Source organism: Phyllobates terribilis, unplaced genomic scaffold (assembly GCF_046119375.1).
Source record: "Phyllobates terribilis strain yellow unplaced genomic scaffold, ASM4611937v1 Scaffold_2__4_contigs__length_985480577, whole genome shotgun sequence".
Lineage (NCBI taxonomy): Eukaryota > Metazoa > Chordata > Amphibia > Anura > Dendrobatidae > Phyllobates > Phyllobates terribilis.
This window is the reverse complement of record NW_027362762.1, coordinates 217,106,703-217,125,613: the sequence shown is the minus strand read 5'-3', so window position 1 is coordinate 217,125,613 and position 18,911 is coordinate 217,106,703. Positions and strand designations below refer to the sequence as shown.

The 18,911-nt window shown below is 40.9% G+C and overlaps 1 protein-coding gene across 2 annotated transcripts in view; it reads right to left on the bottom strand.

Annotated features, from left to right (window-relative positions):
* ENOX1 (ecto-NOX disulfide-thiol exchanger 1) overlaps positions 1-18,911 on the bottom strand; it is a 691,503-nt gene that overhangs the window by 139,549 nt on the left and 533,043 nt on the right. For both annotated transcript variants that reach the window (XM_073663900.1, XM_073663901.1), the window contains 2 exons: positions 13,765-13,971; positions 3,375-3,608 (listed from right to left, as the gene is read on the bottom strand). In XM_073663900.1, coding sequence (XP_073520001.1) covers positions 3,375-3,608; positions 13,765-13,971 — 441 coding nt within the window. The remainder of the gene's footprint in view (positions 1-3,374; positions 3,609-13,764; positions 13,972-18,911) is intronic.

Genomic DNA, 18,911 nt, shown 5'->3' with positions numbered 1-18,911 from the left:
AATAACATAATCATTAGGGAATGGCTGCTGAAGACTGGGGTACCTCAAATTAAGTGCCCTGCACTTTCTCCAGACCTGAATCCCATAGAAACCCTATAGGATCAGATCAGTCGTCATGTTGAGGCTCGTAACTCTGTACCCCAGAACCTCAATGAACCTGAGGACCGCCCTTCAAGAAGAGTGGGATGCCATGCCTCAGCAGATAATAACTCGACTTGTGAACAGCATGAGACCTCGTTGTTAAGCTGTAGTTGATGCTCAAGGCCACATGACAAGTTATTGAGACATTGACATTTTGTGATAACTTAGCGAGTTCTGTACAATCGTGGTCTTAGCATGTGGTGTTGGAAGACTTCAGCTCTGAAACCTACTGTGAAAGTCGTTTTAGACTATTATATAGATTGAAATTTTTATTAGATGTACAAATTGTTCTACGATACAGGAATAATCCCAACTGTGAAACAAGACTCCTGACTGTATGGAGAATCAATAGGAAGAAAAACTATCCCCCCTCTTCTGATCACAGTGTGCTCATTACAATTGGTTGATGAAAGTTCTCATCATGAATTTCTGAGTCTGCACAGGAGCATTGTGTTTTTATGAGGCACCAATCCATTTCCCCTTTTAAAACGTATGCTGAATATACCCCCAATGAGTGATGGTAAACATTTCACTAGAAAACCGGTATCGATGAGATACTAACAAATGATCTGCTGCGTTAAGAAAAACCTTTATCCTTGCAGGGGATATATTCAAATCTAAAATACGTCTTACAGTAATAATTCTTGCAGACTAAATTGTAAATGCATTTAATCTGTGTTTAAACATTTGTATATGTAGGCCACTGAAGAACATGATGTTACTCAGATAACCTTAAAAAGTTCTTAGGGCTTCCCTGCAGAATGGTGAAGATTAAAGAAAGCTGCCCAGTCAACTGAGATTATCAGGACTAAAAGTAGTTATTATTATTTGCGAAATGTACTTTGTGACTCATGCACATCTCTTGCCAAATGAAAAACGCAAGGGAACGAGCAAGTCAAGAGATGCTGAGGGCAAGGAAAGAACTTCTCATACCTAATACTTTAGAAAACTGGAACTATAAAAGAGGACGGCTTTGGTCCTTCTCCAGGGAAGAGCTGAAAAATTCGGTGCTAATTGCTGAGATGGAACATCTAAGTCCATGTACACAAATTATATTTCAAGCTTCAGTGCCCTTACCAAGTAAGCTTGACAGTATTTAAATTGTACTTTCCGGGCATACTAAGTAAGGGGGCAGGTAATGGTGCCTTTTAAGGTTTGAACTCTTTCAGAGAAGAAACTCTTTATGAGTTCACCACAAATAATAAAACAGACAGCTGTAGAGATGGGAGACTAGATTTGCAGGTCTCTAGACCATCGGCCAGGTCAGTAATTTGTGACAGCTGGATGGGAGTCCAACAAATCTCTTTAGCTCTTATTTTGATTAGCTGGCTGGTACAAAGTTGTGTGCGCGTCATGCTGCAATGACAAAGTCGCGTCAGCCCAGTTAGTCAAAAGAAAAGCCAGGAATGCTGGGAGGTAATGAGATTCACAGGCCTGCAAATCAATTCTCCCATCTCTATTCAGCTGGATCCACCTTGCAATAGGGGATTGAATATTGTGGAGCTCAGCATCGCCTTCTTCTGGGATAGATGATTGGCATATGAAGAATTTCCAAGCCAACACAGTGGATAAGGTATAAAACTGACCTCTACCAGCTTTCTCATTACCTTTAAACACAACAATCCAGTTCTGCAACTACATAAGAACATAACATGAACATGCAAAAATATATCCCCGGCCGTATGGCCACTAACTAAACATCGGAGTGGCCCTCATTAACAGAGGCTCTTAGCTTTGCACCCAGCACCTCTAAACAAAATACAGGTCACACCATTCATAATGGTGACGATAGACTCTGACAAGTTGTCCTTTCCCAGACTAGGAGTATTGTGGGAAAAAAGCTCATTATCCTCATATTGAGCTTTCCCAATTACCGTACCCATTGGAGGACATCTGGAGTATGAGTCCTGCCTTCACTCTTCCAGACGCCAACGTTGAGGCCTTATTCAGTGTTTTAGACCCAAAGCTGAAAGAAAAGCTTCTTTTCCTTCTGTACAGACCCTGGTTATCTTAAATGTTACTTTGGCAGCTGCACTACTGCTACGTAAGATGTATTTAACTAACAGGTCACCCATATTTAAGAATATTTTGCAGAAGGGATGCCACATCTCTTACATGTGTAATATAAGAATATTGGATTGTTAAAACTTTTAAAGATATTTTTGCATAGGGATGCTGAAAATTTGTTGTGGAATGAGTTTCCCACTGAACTCAACTGGGAAAACCTACAACAAATCGAAAGCTGACTTGCAACATAAAATAAAATTCCGTAATTCGGGTAAATTTCTGCAGTGTTGGATAAGATTTGGCAAATACTCATGCCTTTAGCTGTTTTTATAATACACTGGAGATTTTCTTCCTGAAGAATGCAGATTAAAAACTGTATCATCCCCATCTGTGAACATGGGTAGCAAAGACTGAAGACTGCCAATATTGATGGGTTTGGTCGACAGTATATGGGGACCACTGACCAGCAAGAATAGGCTTTCTCATACAGAACACATGAGCACTCGACAGAGAGAGAGTTACTGCGTATAGGATAGTTGGGTGAGATATAGCTGCCAGAAGAACGATCGTCCGAATTATCATTCGGGTAACAGCTATCTAAAGTGTATGGGGGGCTTAATTCCCATCATTGTTACATAAAATACAACAGGTTTCAAAAGGAAAACCAAGCAAAGTCAGAAGGGAAAACGGCAAAACATTTAAGCATGTAAGTTCTCCTACAATTAGTTTCTATGAGGAAATGTTAAAAGTTCACATATTCCACAACCAGTTAACCATTTCATTAATTACCTCTTTCCAAGTATAGTGTTCATCCACCATAAAATTATGTCCAATATATTTTTTATTTTTGGCTGACAAAACTTTAATAATCCCATTTTTTTAGTTTGCACCCTATTGGGGGATGTCCCTGCATCGTCTTCCATTGTCCTATCAGTGCCATGTCAAACTGTAGAGACGTGTCCCTTCGTTAAGTGTAACACCCAAATTTCAATTTATTCATAATATTCAGGAGAAATAACATATAACTGCACAATGTGACGTTGCATTGCATTTCATGGAGATTGCAAGTATTTAGTGAAACAGACAGGTTACAGCAGGTCCTCTTTAATGATAAACCCCTAAACATATGACCAGAATGCAACACAAATGCATAAATGTTACCTATTCCATGCCCCGTCCTCATAACTGTGAGCTGAGGTGCGGCCGACGGACAAGTAAGCACTTACCTTTAAGCTTTTCGGTCAGCACTGTGGCTTCATGTTCGGAATAATGCATGATGGCTGGGGGTGATGGAGGCCGTAGTTCGTCTACTTCTAATTTGCGCCGATGACGCTCTTCCCTTGCGAGCATTCTCTGTTTGCATTCCCATTCATAGAAATCATCTCTTGCTTGGGCAAAATCTACGTGCAAGCGACCAGAGTCCTTTTTATCTGTGCTTGAGCCTAGTCTCATTCGGTAACCTTCAAACACCAAAACATCATAATTACTATGAGATAAGATGAATATAGATCACTACATGTAATGCAAATCATAATTTAATAGTGTTCTCATATGATTTCCAATGTATTGCACAATTCAAACGATGCCAACAATTTCCACCAATGAACAATGACATGTTCTGCTATAATGGCGTTTATCAAGGATCATGACACAAAATGTTAAACACGTGAGCTCCAATTCATCAAGTTCATGCCAGTCTTCATGGAAGGGCATGCGTGAGTCAGAGGCACCGGATTCATTAAGAGAGGTGTGCCTCCGAGCGCCTTGCCACAAAACTTACTCTAGTCAAGTCAGCTATGTCATATGCCCCCGTACCGCCCATTTTGGAAGCGCTGGGCCAAACTGACTTAAACACAACATATCAAAGTGTTTTACGCCAGATTTCTGGTGAAAATACTGTAATGAATAGGGGCCTCTGCATACAGAACAAAGTGTATACTGTTAGCTTTGGTGGCTTTTGACTTTTACAGGTTTTGGATATTTCTGAGTTCCATATACAACCTCCTCCTATTTATTTATTTTACACACTTATATAGCACCATCATATTCCGCAGCACTTTACAGACATTATGGGCACTGTCCCCATTGGGGCTCACAATCTAGATTTCCTATCAGTATGTCTTTGGAGTTTAGGAGGAAACCGGAGAACCCAGAGGAAACCCACACAAACACAGGGAGAACATACAAACTCCTTGAAGATGTTGCCCTTGGTGGAATTTGAACCCAGGACTCCAGCGCTGCAAGGCTGCAGAGATATGGAATTCTATATTTTTCTGAAGGTGATGTGCAGTCCTTTCTTTCTCAAAATAATGAATAATTCTGTAGATAAAAACATTTGTTTATAAAGGAGCACTCCGGCATTTTTTTAATAGCTCCATCTGTTAAGAGTCATTAATGTGTACTAAAATACTTTCCTGTTGTCATCTTCTGCAGTTTCCAGCGCTGCTCCGATCCTCTCCTGGATCACGTTGCAGCATTTGTTACTTGCAGGCTCACAGAGCTGCTTGTGCGTGGAGTGGAGGTAATGTTGTAAATGGCAAAAGATGGCAACAAGTAAGCATTTTAATGCACTCTCTACACAGACATTAATAATTCTTAGCAGACAGAACAATTAAATAAAAAAAAAGCCAGAGTGCTCCCTTAAAAATTATTAAAGCATGTATTAAACATTAGCAATAAAGCAAAAACTACAACAAGAGAGAGTAGCAGCTGTCACTTCTTCTAGTTGTATGTGATTTGTGTGAAGGTGGGGAGAATGAAGCGGCTGATGATTGGCAGCAGGGATCATAATAATATCATGCAACCGTAGGGAAAGCCAGTGCCGACACCGCCAGAACAGTGTCGGCACCAGAGGTGAGTATAACTTTTATTATTTTACTAGAAGAAAACATACAGATTGAGAAGGGATTGTCCGAATAGTGGAAACACCTTTAATTACTATCTACAGTCCTGCTCATCGTTATTGGCACCCATGAAGTTTAAGTACATTATGTGGAATATCTACTGAAAAAAATAAAACAAATGAAACCGTTTTTTTTATATAGAGCACTCGTGTTAAATACAAAAGAGCAAATGATAAACAATAATTTAAAACCAAAAACAATGGGAGGGAAAGATAGAAAAACCTAAAGCTTCCTGTAGTATGGAAACACATTTTGACTCGCCTGTGGTAAATCACAAAAGAGATTCTCCTGTGATTGTCAGTGCCCATGTGACATGAATTAGCCAATGAATGATAACTTCAGTGTTTTAAAAAGCCACATGGTAGGCCCTGTTCCTTTGTCACAATAGAGAAGACAAAAGAGCTGTCTGAGGACATCAGAACTGCTATTGTTAGCAAACTCAAGACTTCCAAAGGATATAACGATATCTCAAAATACCTTGGTATCCCAGTTTCAACAGTGTGCAATGTCATTAAGAAGTGTGCCAAGCATGGAACCGTTAAGAACCTGCCTGGACGTGGGGAAAAGAGGAAAATTGACAAGAGATGTTTTCGAAGGTTGTTACGAATGGTGGAAAAAACACCACGTCAAACATCTAAAGACCTGAAGACCAACAGTCTGGGATCATGGTTTTTCTGCCGCAGACTAAACCATGCAGAGTTTTATGGGAGAAGGTCAAGGAAGGAACCATTGCTGAAGAAAGGACATACAAAGGAACAACTGATCTTTGACAAAGAGTACCTTGACAAACCACAATCCTTCTGGGAAAATGTTCTGAGAACAGATGAGACTAAAATAGAGCTTTTTGGGAATGCAAAACAACAGTTTGTTTATAGACAGAGCAATGAAGCTTATAAGGAAAAGAACACCTTACCAAGAGTTAAACATGGTGGAGGATCCATAATGCTGTGGGGTTGTTTTGCTGCGCCTGGTACTGGAGGTCTTGACCGTATCACAGGAATCATGAAATCAGAGAATTATCAAGATATTTTAGAGCGAAATGTCCTCCCCAGTGTAAAAAAAACTTGGTTTGAGTCGAAGATCATGGGTCTTCCAGCTAGAGAATGACCCAAGCACACACAAAATGGACTGTTTTAAAATGGCCAGCAATGAATCCTGACCTCAATTTCATTGAAAATCTTTGGGAGAACTTAAATCTGCCATTGGGAAAAAGAACCTGCAAACATTCAAGAGCTTGAACAAAATGCAAAGAAAGAGTGGGAGAAAATTCCAGCTGAGAAGTGCAAGAAGTTTATAGACGGCTACAAGAAATGTTTAGAGGCTGTCATCAATGCCAAAGAGTGTGCAACCAAATATTAATTAGGAGAGCCTTTATTGCTGCACATGCTGTTTATTCGTTTTTTTCTTTGAAATTGCAACATGGAAGTAGAAAAACAATGTTTTATTGTTGTATTACTTTGGACCACTAGTTAAAAAATCCTGAGGATATAACTTTGGTACATTACAATTTATTTATGAAGATACTGTACAGTCTATGGAAAAAAAAATGAAGGGGTGCCAATAATGGTGAGCAGCAATGTACATGTGCAGGGCGATTGGCATTTGACAGAGAAAACCAAGATTGTCAGATTCCACATTGGCGCCCTGTGCTCTTCACGGATGAGAAGAGGTTCACACTGACAGAGACAGTGACAGAGTCTGGAGACGCTGTGGGAACATTCTGCTGCCTACAATGGTGTAGAGGCATTTTTTTGGAGGGACCCACAGCCCTCCAGATATGTTTACATAAATTCTAATCATATTTCCTTTTAAAGAACACAGCATTCGCAGAGTCATAACAAAAAAAAATTATAATTCTTGACAGTACCAGGTGAGCACTGGAATTCTGCTTACAGAATCTTGAGATGCCTGGGATCCTTCCTCAACTACGGTAGCTAAAGCCAAGATCTGCATCCCACCGCCATGGACATATTGTTCCTCAATATTTAAAGTGCAGGGTAACTGCAATATGAAGTTTCAAATTTGGAACTCACGAGCTAAACTAAATATCATTTTGTTTGTATTCTATAGACACCAAGAAATCTTTTTCACTATAGATTCACAAACTTCTTAGAGAAGCGGTTGCACATTTTCTGCTGTGCTGCACTACTCTGCCAGAATCTTTACGGCTCTTATTTGTGCTGTTACAGCAGCGGCTGACCTTTCCACCTGACACTTATGGTTTATTGAAGTGATATAATAAATGGTCTGCTTGGAAAGGAAGTTACACATGTATAAATACTGTTAAGACAAAATGTTGCTGCGAGGCCATCAGAACTGATTTTCCAATATTTAATGATACAGCATAAACAAATATTACACTTCACTGCCAGACCTGTTATTTTCTTACTAGAACTAGAAAGACAGCTGTGAGGTCCTACAGGGAATAAATGCCTTCTCCGAGAACATGACCCGAGAGGTAGAAAGGACACAACAAATTTGTCTCTACAATGTGTGCTTTAAAAAAAAAAATAGCAATAGGTTTGGAACAAACCTTAAATTTGTCAAGACATTCTCTGCTCAATCAAGTGACAAGCCTCTCGGCATCCTAATGACAGTGTGATGGCAGCTGGCAGGACTAGCAGACTGGTATGCTTAAGCTTGATAAGTGGATCAGATGAGACTGCACATGGTTTGATAACACAAACATACTCACTAACACTTACAGAAACAGTACAACTTGCTGATAGGTTACTAATTGCATTGATGGAGTCTCCATGGTAACCACACTATTCGGCTTTCTTCCAAGGATCATGGATTTTTACGCATTAATTCAAGAAATGTGTTTATTATTTGGCACTTGAAGAACAAAATTCAGCACTGACACCCATGGTTTGTATACTTATTACTGTATCAAAAAGTTGTATGTCAACAGTGATTGCAACGTTCTTTACCAAATATGATGACAACTTTGGGTTCATTAGTTTTTCCTTTGCTCCATGAAAAAAAAAATAAGGGACAGGTGACGAGAGGTCTTAAAAATGTAATTCGAGTCAAGAAAATCAAATATTGTAGATGTACTTCCAAGAATTTGCTGAGGATTAAGTCTAAAGCCCCCGTCTCACATAGCGAGATCGCTGCTGTGTCACGGTTTTGGTGACGCAACAGCGACCTCACCAGCGATGTCGCTATGTGTGACACTTTGCAGCGATCAGGCCCCTGCTGTGAGGTCGCTGATCGCTGCAAAGTGTCCTGGACCATTTTTTGGTCGTTGCCCTCCCACTGGTCAGCACACATCGCTGTGTGTGACCAGCGGGAGCAGCGATCAGGCTGGTAACCATGATAAACATCGGGTTACTAGGGGCACATGCGCACCTAGTAACCCGTTGTTTATCATGGTTATGAGTCTGCTAAAGTGAGCGGTAACCTCCCGCTCACTGTAGCAGAGTGGTAACCATGGTAAACATCGGGTTACTAGGTGCGCGTGTGCCCCTAGTAACCCGATGTTTATCATGGTTACCAGCCTGCTAAAGTGAGCGGTAACCTCCCGCTCACTGTAGCAGAGTGGTAACCATGGTAAACAACGGGTTACTAGGTGCGCGTGTGCCCCTAGTAACCCGATGTTTACCATGGTTACCAGCCTGCTCCTGCTTCAGCAGCCTGCTGGTAACCAGGAGCAGGACATCGTGGAAAGATTCTTTCCACGATGTCGCTGCTCCCCTGATCGTTGGTGAGCCTGCCTGTTTGACAGCTCACCAGCGACCACATAGCGACGCAGCAACGATCCCTGACAGGTCGTATCGTTGTCGGGATCGTTGCAGCGTCGCTAAGTGTGACGGGGCCTTACTTGTAAGAAGATCAGAGATGCATAACGATGATCTTTATTTCCCGTGGCACAAGAATACATAGAGTCTGCCTGTTGTAAAGCAAATTAACTTCACTGTAAGTGTGATCACAATTTCTAGAGAGTTATGGGGGCCAGTGGGGGCGTAACGGTAATGGGTGCAGTGGTTGCAGTCGCACGCGGGTCTTGGAACCTAAAGGGCTCAAATGGTCACTTTGGCCCATATTAGCAGACCAATTCTAATACAGAGCCATGATAGCTGGGGGCCCTGATGGAGATTTTGCATTGGTGCCCGTGAGTAACGCCACGGGTGGCCAGTCTTAAATCCAGCAAATATTATAAACAAGCCACCATGAAAATGCTTCATTTCATTATACTAATCCAGCAAATGATGCCAGGTATGCCCAGCTCACATTCTCTTTTGTAACAGATCTGCCCTTTTATTGATGATTTACAATGATCAAAATTTTAGAGGCCAGTGAAGCATGCGTGCCTAATACTAGAAACCTGTTTTTTTGTTCCTCTCATTTGTGTGCACTGTAGATTAGTTGGAGCCATCAGGAGGCAGTTGAGCTTTCCCGCTCATGCTGTACTTTCTCTATATGATATTTGCACAGTCAATAATTGCTAGAAAGAAGATACGGCAATCTGAAGGATCTCGGACAGCACCCTCACTCATAGAGGTTCATTGATCCATAAAAACTTCGAGTTTAAAAACCGGCCAGTAAGACTCAGAGCAGGTCCTATTCTCATCTCATACGAGGAGAATCAGAGCCAGCTATTAAAGTCTATGGGGATCTATGAGAAATGGATGATGTACTGAAGACTTTGTACTTCATGGCTCCACTTGAGTTTAATTCGTTTTTAACTCATACATTATTAAGAGTGATTGGATGAAGAGCGTTTATCTGCTTCAATGAAAAGTAAAAAAGAATGGGAAGAAAATATATGCAAGTAGGATGACACCTAATATAAAAAACTGTTTCTTTCAGATGGCAACACTCACATGGTGTGAATCTAGCCTTAGGCATGTCCAACCTGTGCGGTCACACAAGATGCATCAGTTGCCCCTGTAAGAGGAGTACTTTGTATGACCGAGTATTTAGGCGTTGTGATCGCCATGAATCTCATATTCCCATCTTATAAAGTAATGTCATAAAACTAGGATATGCCACCACTTTATGATCAATAGGGGTTCAAACGCTGAGATCCCGAATAACCCAGAAAATGAAGAGGCTTCAGGGATTACTTTGTGATGCTTTCATTGTTCTCAACCAACACAGAAGAGCCCTAGCCACATGCTTATTGCATATTTTTTGCAAGAGGTGCGGTGACCGAAAAATTGCAATTCAAGAGTTTTAATATTTTTTTCTCCTTTATGGCATTTACCATATGGGCCAATTACTTTTATAATGATAGATTTGACTTTTACAGCAGAAGTTAAAAAAAGGAGTGAGTTGGAAGGGCACAGATATCCATGGTTTGTATTTTTGCAAATTTTTAAAAACTTTATTTTATTATTTTATTTTTCAGTCCCAATAGGAGACTTGAACCTGCTATCTCTTGATCGATTTTTCTATACACTGTAACACTGGTGTCCTGCAAAATATAGTATAAAAAATTACCTCCTGTCAAGCCCAGCCTGACGCTGGGCTTCATAGGAGTACCAAGATGGCGGCCATGGGAGCCTTCAGTAGGCTCCTGGCATGCCACAGCAACCCATCAGGGCCTCTTGATCATGCCACTGGGGCCATCAGTGATTGACAGTGGCATCTAAATGGGTAAACAGCAGCGATCTGAGTTAGCTCCAGTTGCTGCTTTAATAAGATGATGCCGGCTGTGTGACACAGTCAGCATCTGCCATGTGTGGATTGGGTTGAGCTATTGAGCTTGCTCCACACACTAGGACCCCGGAGCAGATATACAGTTATGTCATCATGCACTAAGGGGTTAAAGGCACCCATAAACATTAGATAGCTGTAGGACAAACACTTCTTCAGTAAATGGTTATCTCTCCAGAATCCCCAATGCACAGAATGTTCAGCTTCACATAGTGGGTACATTTATACAGTATATGTGTCTTTTTACAGGGATTTCAACAGACAAAGGAAAACTCAGGCTGCTGGTGTTCTGCAGTTGGTGCCCTACTTCTCAGAGTGGGAAAAATGTCCCAGTTATATCGATAGGAGCAAGTTGTGAATAAATATATGAAATGTATATTATGAAATAGCAAGTATATATTGTATTAATCTTTTGTGTGCTAATTATAACATGTATACATTCAGAAGGTGCTCCTGGGGGAATAATATGGCAATGCTTCTAATTCACAGGAGTGTTCCTTGTATCCATAACAGTGAAACACAAACCAAGCATGTATTCTTACATATTGTTTAGAAAACGGAACAAAGCTATGACCGCTCCTTAAAAGAAATACTTGTGCCCCTGACACAAATTCTGAAATTATCGGGATAGTCAGAATTAACAACCAAACATTTAGATCATTTAATAGCCCCTTACTATACTCTCATATTGTGAAGTAATGGAAGGCAGCAGTCACACCCTCAGTAACTTAACGAGAGTCTATCAGCACACAATGACTGTTCAATCAAAGTACAGGCGCTCGGGGCACCCTTGGTGTGGCCAAACTTTTATATACACCTTCCCCAGCTACTTGTTTTCCTTTTATCGCCATCCTTCTCTGGTTCTATAAATCCAGAACTGCACATCATGTGACAAAGTCATTGGCAAAGTACTGGAGGGGAGATATGTTTCACTGAGGCTATTAGTTCAGTGATGTGAAACCTAGAAGTTTGCTCCAGCACAATATGTATCCAGGGGTTAATTGGACATTTTTAATGGGCTAGGTTTTTATGTGAACAGCTGTAGAGCGGGTGGGAGGCTGTTCACCATATCTCCACACCAGTGTGTGACCTGGGCTATAAATAGCATGCGTTTTGAATCTTTCAGTGTTCAGTAGGGCTGGAGAGAGGAGCTCCAACGCTTTGTGTCCTGACAAGGAAAAGCTGACCGGTTGTTTGCTAAACTCTGAGCGGACGGATCCCCGCTACCACTTTGCTTTGCTTTCCTGTTTTTGGCCAAAAGGCCGTGTTTATTTTTACTTCACCACAGTTTATGCTGCCTGTATAATAAATCTGGGAAGAATTTAAAGAGACAGTGTTCCCATGTCTACCTCCATGTGCTGTCGAGTGAGCCGGTCTACCACAATCAAAATAGAAGGGGAGGCGAAACATGGAAAACAAGTAGGTGTGAAGGTGTATATAAATGATTGGTCAAGACATGATGCACCGAGCGCCTGTACTTGGTTTGAGCAGTCATTCTGTGGTAACAGCGTCCCTTTAATAAAACCATATTATACAAATTGTTAAAATACTAACATGTTACTAAATGGTACTGCTTTTGTAAAGCTCTACATCTGGAATCAAATGTTGGAGCGGACACGAAGGAATAACTTCAGATAAACATCGTATAGTCACAAGAAGGACACCCACTTTTAGGGCCATTACATATGGAGCATTGTACTTTTCAGCTGCTCATCAAATCAATATCTGTCAGTTTATTACATGAAATCTAACTGAAAATGACAGATTAGATACATAGGTCACCTCATAACAACAAAACAGAATGACAAAAAATATTAAAGGGGTTTTCTGCTTTTAAATATTAATACTCAAAAGTATTAATATAAAAAACATGATTACAAGCCCACTACCACACTGGTGCTGTCTTTCTGCTGCCCACCCCAAGAATTGGTTGATATGGCTGTAGCAGTGACAGCCTTCCTACAGCATAGGACCACTGCAGCCAGTCAACGGGTCCAGTGGTCTCATTCCGTCTACCTCAGGCATCAGTGCTGATCGTCAGTGATTGGCTGCAACGGTCCCATACTGTGGATGTGATGCCACTGCTGCAGCTATGTCAACTAAGACTGACGGAGAACAGCTGACGGGAAGACAACTCCTTTTACTTGAGTGGTATGAAGGAATACAGAATTAAAATGGGAAACCTCAGGCTTTGTTTAAACCTTGTTTTTTGTTTCTAATGGTGGCATACTGGCCCAAATCTGCCACGAGGAGACATGATAATGTCAAGTCAGGATTTACTCTGCAGTTTCTCTGAGGGGCGGCATGCCGACACTAAGTCTGCCCTTCCTACTGCACAGTGCAGGTTAGCTCTCCTCCTTAAAGGGAATCTACCAACACAATTTACCGCCTTAAACTGTCTAATTAGTCATATTGCTCTCTGAAAGATAATGTCATCCACACCTTCACATATGTAATCTATTTTTCCCTGACTGAAAAATCACTGTTTTAATTTATATGCTAATGAGGCTTCAGTGCTCCGGGAGTGTCAAAGCACTTACCACGCCTCTGTCTCCCTGACTATTGCCCACCCAGCCGTACCTTCCGCAGCACGGCTTAAAGTAACTTGGCTACCCATATGGTTGTGCCCCTCCAAAACGGAATCATGTGCTCCAGTGATCCAGATAGCTTTTGATCAGTGCTAACAAGCTCTGTGAATTCAATTTTTTAGGGATTATGCATGCCGGCTATGCTGTGATATCACAGAGGTGGGCTGTATCCCAGAAAATGAGCATTAAGCAAAGAAATTAAAAATCTCTCCATTCTCAGTAATGGAGGGTGTTTTTATTAAGTCTCTAATTACAAAGTTCTTTCTTTTTACAAGCACTTTGCAATTTTAACCCTTAGTGGTGGAGACAACCCCTTTAAATGCATAGATCAAGAGAACGACAGGATAGTGCCATAGGCATACATGAAATAAGCCAAGGTCATTCAAAGGACAAAATGTAAAAGTTTGAGTGGGGAAAAAAAACAACTTAAAGAAAGTTGCCAGAAATAGAATGTACTGTACCAGATAAGTAAATGGCTTTATCAACCATGAACTCCTCAGAAAATCGAATGTGACAGAAATTCTTCTTGCTTTTCCGAATTGCTGTAATGTCTCCACATTGCTCAAAGACCTCTTGAATAATTTCATCTGTGGAATTTTCAGGTAATCCTCCAACAAATACGGTTTTACAACCTGGAGGCCGCTCTCTTGTAGAAGGTGGAGGCAAATCTATGGAAAATGAAGAACATTTTACATGAAAGTAATCCAATCATTGGGGGTGGGGGGGTTGGCAACCACTAGCAACCTTTAGGGGGCTGTAGAAGGTAACTTTGGTATTTTGGATCTTTTCCATTCTAAAATAAAGAACCAACAGGAAAACTTTGTAGGTAAAATATTTGCAACAACAAGGCAGAGCTAACAAATAATGTATAATGACAGTATTGTCACAGATTTCTACTTGGGAACAAATAGAAAACAAACAGCAACATGTGCAATGTTATTCGGCTTTAACTTCTACATCAAAAGGGGAAAAAAAAAGCAAAAAAAAAAAAAAGAAGAAAATACAAAGCTCTGACATTATGATGAAAAACTCTGCTGGTTATCGCTGCTGTCTTGTTTCAGATAAAACAACAGAATGCCAGAACAGAGGAAAACATAAACTAACAGCAGGCAAGTGCGTACGAGGCAGAGGAGGGGAACGCACACTCCATCATTTACATTTCACCATTATTACCTAGGTGTAAGGTCACTCATAAAACGACATTTTCAGGAATAGCCAAAGAACAACTGGATGGTCAGTATTGCTTGGATTTCGGTCACTTTATTTTGCAGATCATTAGCTTCACTGATCACTCGGGACATACCCTCACAGAAAGGGGTCTTGGGGTCCCACTTTCTGAGTGACACTCTCATTAGTTGAAGGACATATCAATTACTTGGGGGGGCAATCACTTGAGCTGAAATCTGCAGCTGTCAGTGTTTTTTGAGGCAAGTGGTTGATGGACTGAAAAAAAGTCACTTGAAGATAAGAAAAAAGTCTAACCTTAAAATGGTCTAAAGCCCCCGATACACATTAGGTTAAGGTCAGATGAACCCGCTGATAATAGACAAGTTTTGCCGACACTCTACTGTGTATTGGAGCCCCAGACAATTTATTGTCAAGGGAAATATTAATCCGGCAGATCAGAGAACACAGGAGAGCTCGGCCAGTTGTGCTTCTGTAGATGGGAAAGCCGGCCAATTGATCAGTCTAAACTTTGTTCGGCAGCCATCTCCATCTAATGTCTATGGGGCTTTACTATTATATCATCTTTAAAGGGAATCTGCTTTAAAAAGAGATGCGGTGGGGTTTCATCATATACTGTTTTAGCAGAATAAATGTGAAAATAAAGACGTCATTCAGATGTCCATGTTTCACGTACAAGTGCTATCGCGTTTTTCTCAGATACCACTCTTACCTGATAGTAATAGTCTATGTTGCCATTCACACGTCTGTGATTTTCCGCGGATCAAGTGGTCCATGCAAAATCGCGGAAACATGTCTCATTTTGTTCCACGTGCTGGATCAGAATCAGCAATGTAAGTATATAGGTCTGTGAAAAAAAATTGGACAGCACTTGGATGGCATCCAAGTACAGCCCGATTTTCACGGACTGTTGCATAGGGAAAAAGTGTAGAATCCTTTTTGTTTTTTCTTCACGTACGATAAAAACTGATGACTCTCGTACCAAACTCTCAGAGTCTGACCAATATAATCGGTCCTTTTTTTCTCGTACGTAAGAAATATAAACAACTTAATGAGGCCTTAGTTATACTCTGATGCGCACTGTTCCCACAAGTGCTCCATAGTTGGTCCCTAATACTGAAGTGTTCTCAGCTCTGTGCATTTAAAGGGTTCTTCATAGGATAGGTGATCACTTATTGATTGATGTGCGTCTGGCCACTGGGACCTGTAGCGACTGGTAGTGCGAACACCCCATCGGTGCTCCACTAATTCTTTATAGGGCTGATGGAAAAAGCTGATGCTTGACAACACCAATGAAGCTCTGGTGAAGCAAGCGCACTGCTGCTCCACTCTAATAGGGATATAAGTGCCCCAACCAAGCTTTCAAAATCCCACCGATCATATGGGAGCATGCTGGAATAACACTTCATTTCTGCAATCATTGTGATCTTTAACAGCACAGTAAGGTATGTAAAAAACACCGTTTATACCTCTCCTATAGAGTGCTGTCAGCAGTTTTGACCCAGACTCCCTTTAAATGAAATCTCACAATGCTAACTCTAAACTCAGAGTGCCCCTTTAATTTCATAATTGGTTGACTACTGAGCTTACATCTTCTGATTCTAATTCTGTTTCTAAACCATTGGAGACAAATGGTGTCACGATTCTGCACAGAGCGTTGGAAGTATAGACGGTGCACGCTGCTGCAGTGGGTGACTTGTCAGATACAATCCCCAGGCAACAGCTGTTGGCATCCTTCAATTTCCCTTCATAGCAAACAATAGGAAATTACTTCCAATGCAACAAAAACACCACAATCACAATAACACCAACCATCACTCTCTGTCACACGATGACAGGCACTGGGGTCTGTTCCGCGTGTGCAGCAAGTTGTAAAGTCCACTGGCATCTTAACTAACATCTTTTTCAACTAAAAAGCTTGTATGCGAGTAGGTCTGGCACAGCACTGATCTGGGCAGTAATGCAGTTCAAATTTCATATATTTCATGTTTACATGCTATAGCGCTACAGAGTCCTACTTTATTTGTTAGTTACATAGGGAGATGGCTACTCTTAGTTCACAGCTGTACACACCAGTTTTCTGATTTGGAAGTGACAGTTTTTTGCTATTTGTATATTGGCTCTCTGACCGAGCACTCCACCCTCCAGCTTGTGGCGGTTTTAATCATAGCAGGATCCTACCCGCCCATAAATGATGGTTTGAGCCTAGGAGAGTGTTCACACTAGATAAGTTCCCAGCAAACCAGAGATCGCCTTGTCGCTGGCTGCCGGGCATGCATGGATTGGCCAAATTATGAGCTAAGCATCTCCTTTTTCTCTTATTATTTCGAGAAGTAATGAAATTAAAATGTCATATATTTCATGTTTACATGCTTTAGCACTGCAAAGTGTAACTTTGCTTGATTTGTCTGTTACAGTGCCTTGTGAAAGTATTTGGCCCCCCTTGAACTTTTCTACCTTTTGCCACATTTCTGGCTTCAAACATAAAGATATAAAATTCTAATTTTTTTTTGGGAAGAATCAACAAGTGGGACACAATCGTGAAGTGGAACAAAATTTATTGGATATTTTAAACGCTTTTAACAAATTAAAAACTGAAAAGTGGGGCGTGCAATATTATTCGGCCCCCTTGAGTTAATACTTTGCAGCACCGCCTTTTGCTGTGATTACAGGTGCAAGTCGTTTGGGGTATGTCTCTATCAGTTTTGCACATCAAGAGGCTGAAATTCTTGCCCATTCTTCCTTGCAAAACAGCTCGAGCTCATTGAGGTTGGATGGAGAGCATTTGTGAACAGCAGTTTTCAGCTCTTTCCACAGATTCTCGATTGGATTCAGGTCTGGACTTTGACTTGGCCATTCGAACACCTGGATACGTTTATTTTTGAACCATTCCATTGTAGATTTTGCTTTATGATTGGGATCATTGTCTTGTTGGAAGATAAATCTCTGTCACAGTCTCAGGTCTTTTGCAGACTCCAACAGGTTTTCTTACAAAATCAAATGGTCCTGTGTTTGGCTCCGTTCATCTTCCCATCAATTTTAACCATCTTCCCTGTCCCTGCTGAAGAAAAGCAGGTACAAACCATGATGCTGCTACCACCATGTTAGACAGTGGGGATAGTGTTTTGAGGGTGATGAGCTGTGTTGCTTTTACGCCAAACATATCGTTTTGCATTGTGGCCAAAAAGTTCGATTTTGGTTTCATCTGACCAGAGCACCTTATTCCACATGTTTGGTGTGTCTCCCAGGTGGCTTGTGGCAAACTTCAAATGAGACTTTTTATGGTTATCTTTGAGAAATGGCTTTCTTCTTGCCACTCTTCCATAAAAGCCAGATTTGTGCAGCGTACGACTGATTGTTGTCTTATAGATAGACTCTCCCACCTCAGCTGTAGATCTCTGCAGTTCATCCAGAGTGATCATGGGCCTTTTGGCTGCATCTCTGATCAGTCTTCTCCTTGTTTGAGATGAAAGTTTAGAGGGACGGCCGGGTCTTGGTAGACTTGCAGTGGTCTGATACTCCTTCCATTTCAATATGATCGCTTGCACAGTGCTCCTTGAGATGTTTAAAACTTGGAAAATCTTTTTGTATCCAATTCCGGCTTTAAACTTCGCCACAACAGTATCTCGGACCTGTCTGGTGTGTTCCTTGGTCTTCATGATGCTCTCTGCACTTGAAACAGAACCCTGAGACTATCACAGAGCAGGTGCATTTATACGGAGACTTTATTACACACAGGTGGATTCTATTTATCATTACCAGTCATTTAGGACAACATTGGATCATTCAGAGATCCTCACTGAACTTCTGGAGTGAGTTTGCTGCACTGAAAGTAAAGGGGCCGAATAATATTGCACGCCCCACTTTTTAATTTTTGATTTTTTTAAAAGAGTTTAAAATATCCAATAAATTTCGTTCCACTTCACGATTGTGTCCCACTTGTTGTTGATTCTTCCCAAAAAAATTAGAATTTTATATCTTTATATTTGAAGCCAGAAAAGTTCAAGGGGGGCAAATACTTTCACAAGGCACTATATGTATAGAGATGGCTACTCTTAGTAAGCACCTGTACACACCAGTTTTCTAATTTGGAAGTGACAGTTTTTTGCTATTTGTATATTGGCTCTCTGACCGAGCAATCCACCCTCCAGCTTGTGTCGGTTTTAATTATAGCAGGATCCTACATAAAAGCACCTGTACACACCAGTTTTCTGACTAGGAAGTGACAGTCAGTCTTTTTGCTATCTGAATCACATAATCCTGGTCATTATGTACATGAGACTGCAATCAATAACATTTTACATAAACCAGTGTAGAAAAAAAAAAAAAGTAAAGAATATAAAAAAAATCCCATCACATATTATTTAAAGGGAACCTGTTGTGCTGAACAGCAGAATGATATACAGGTTTGTGGATAAGGATC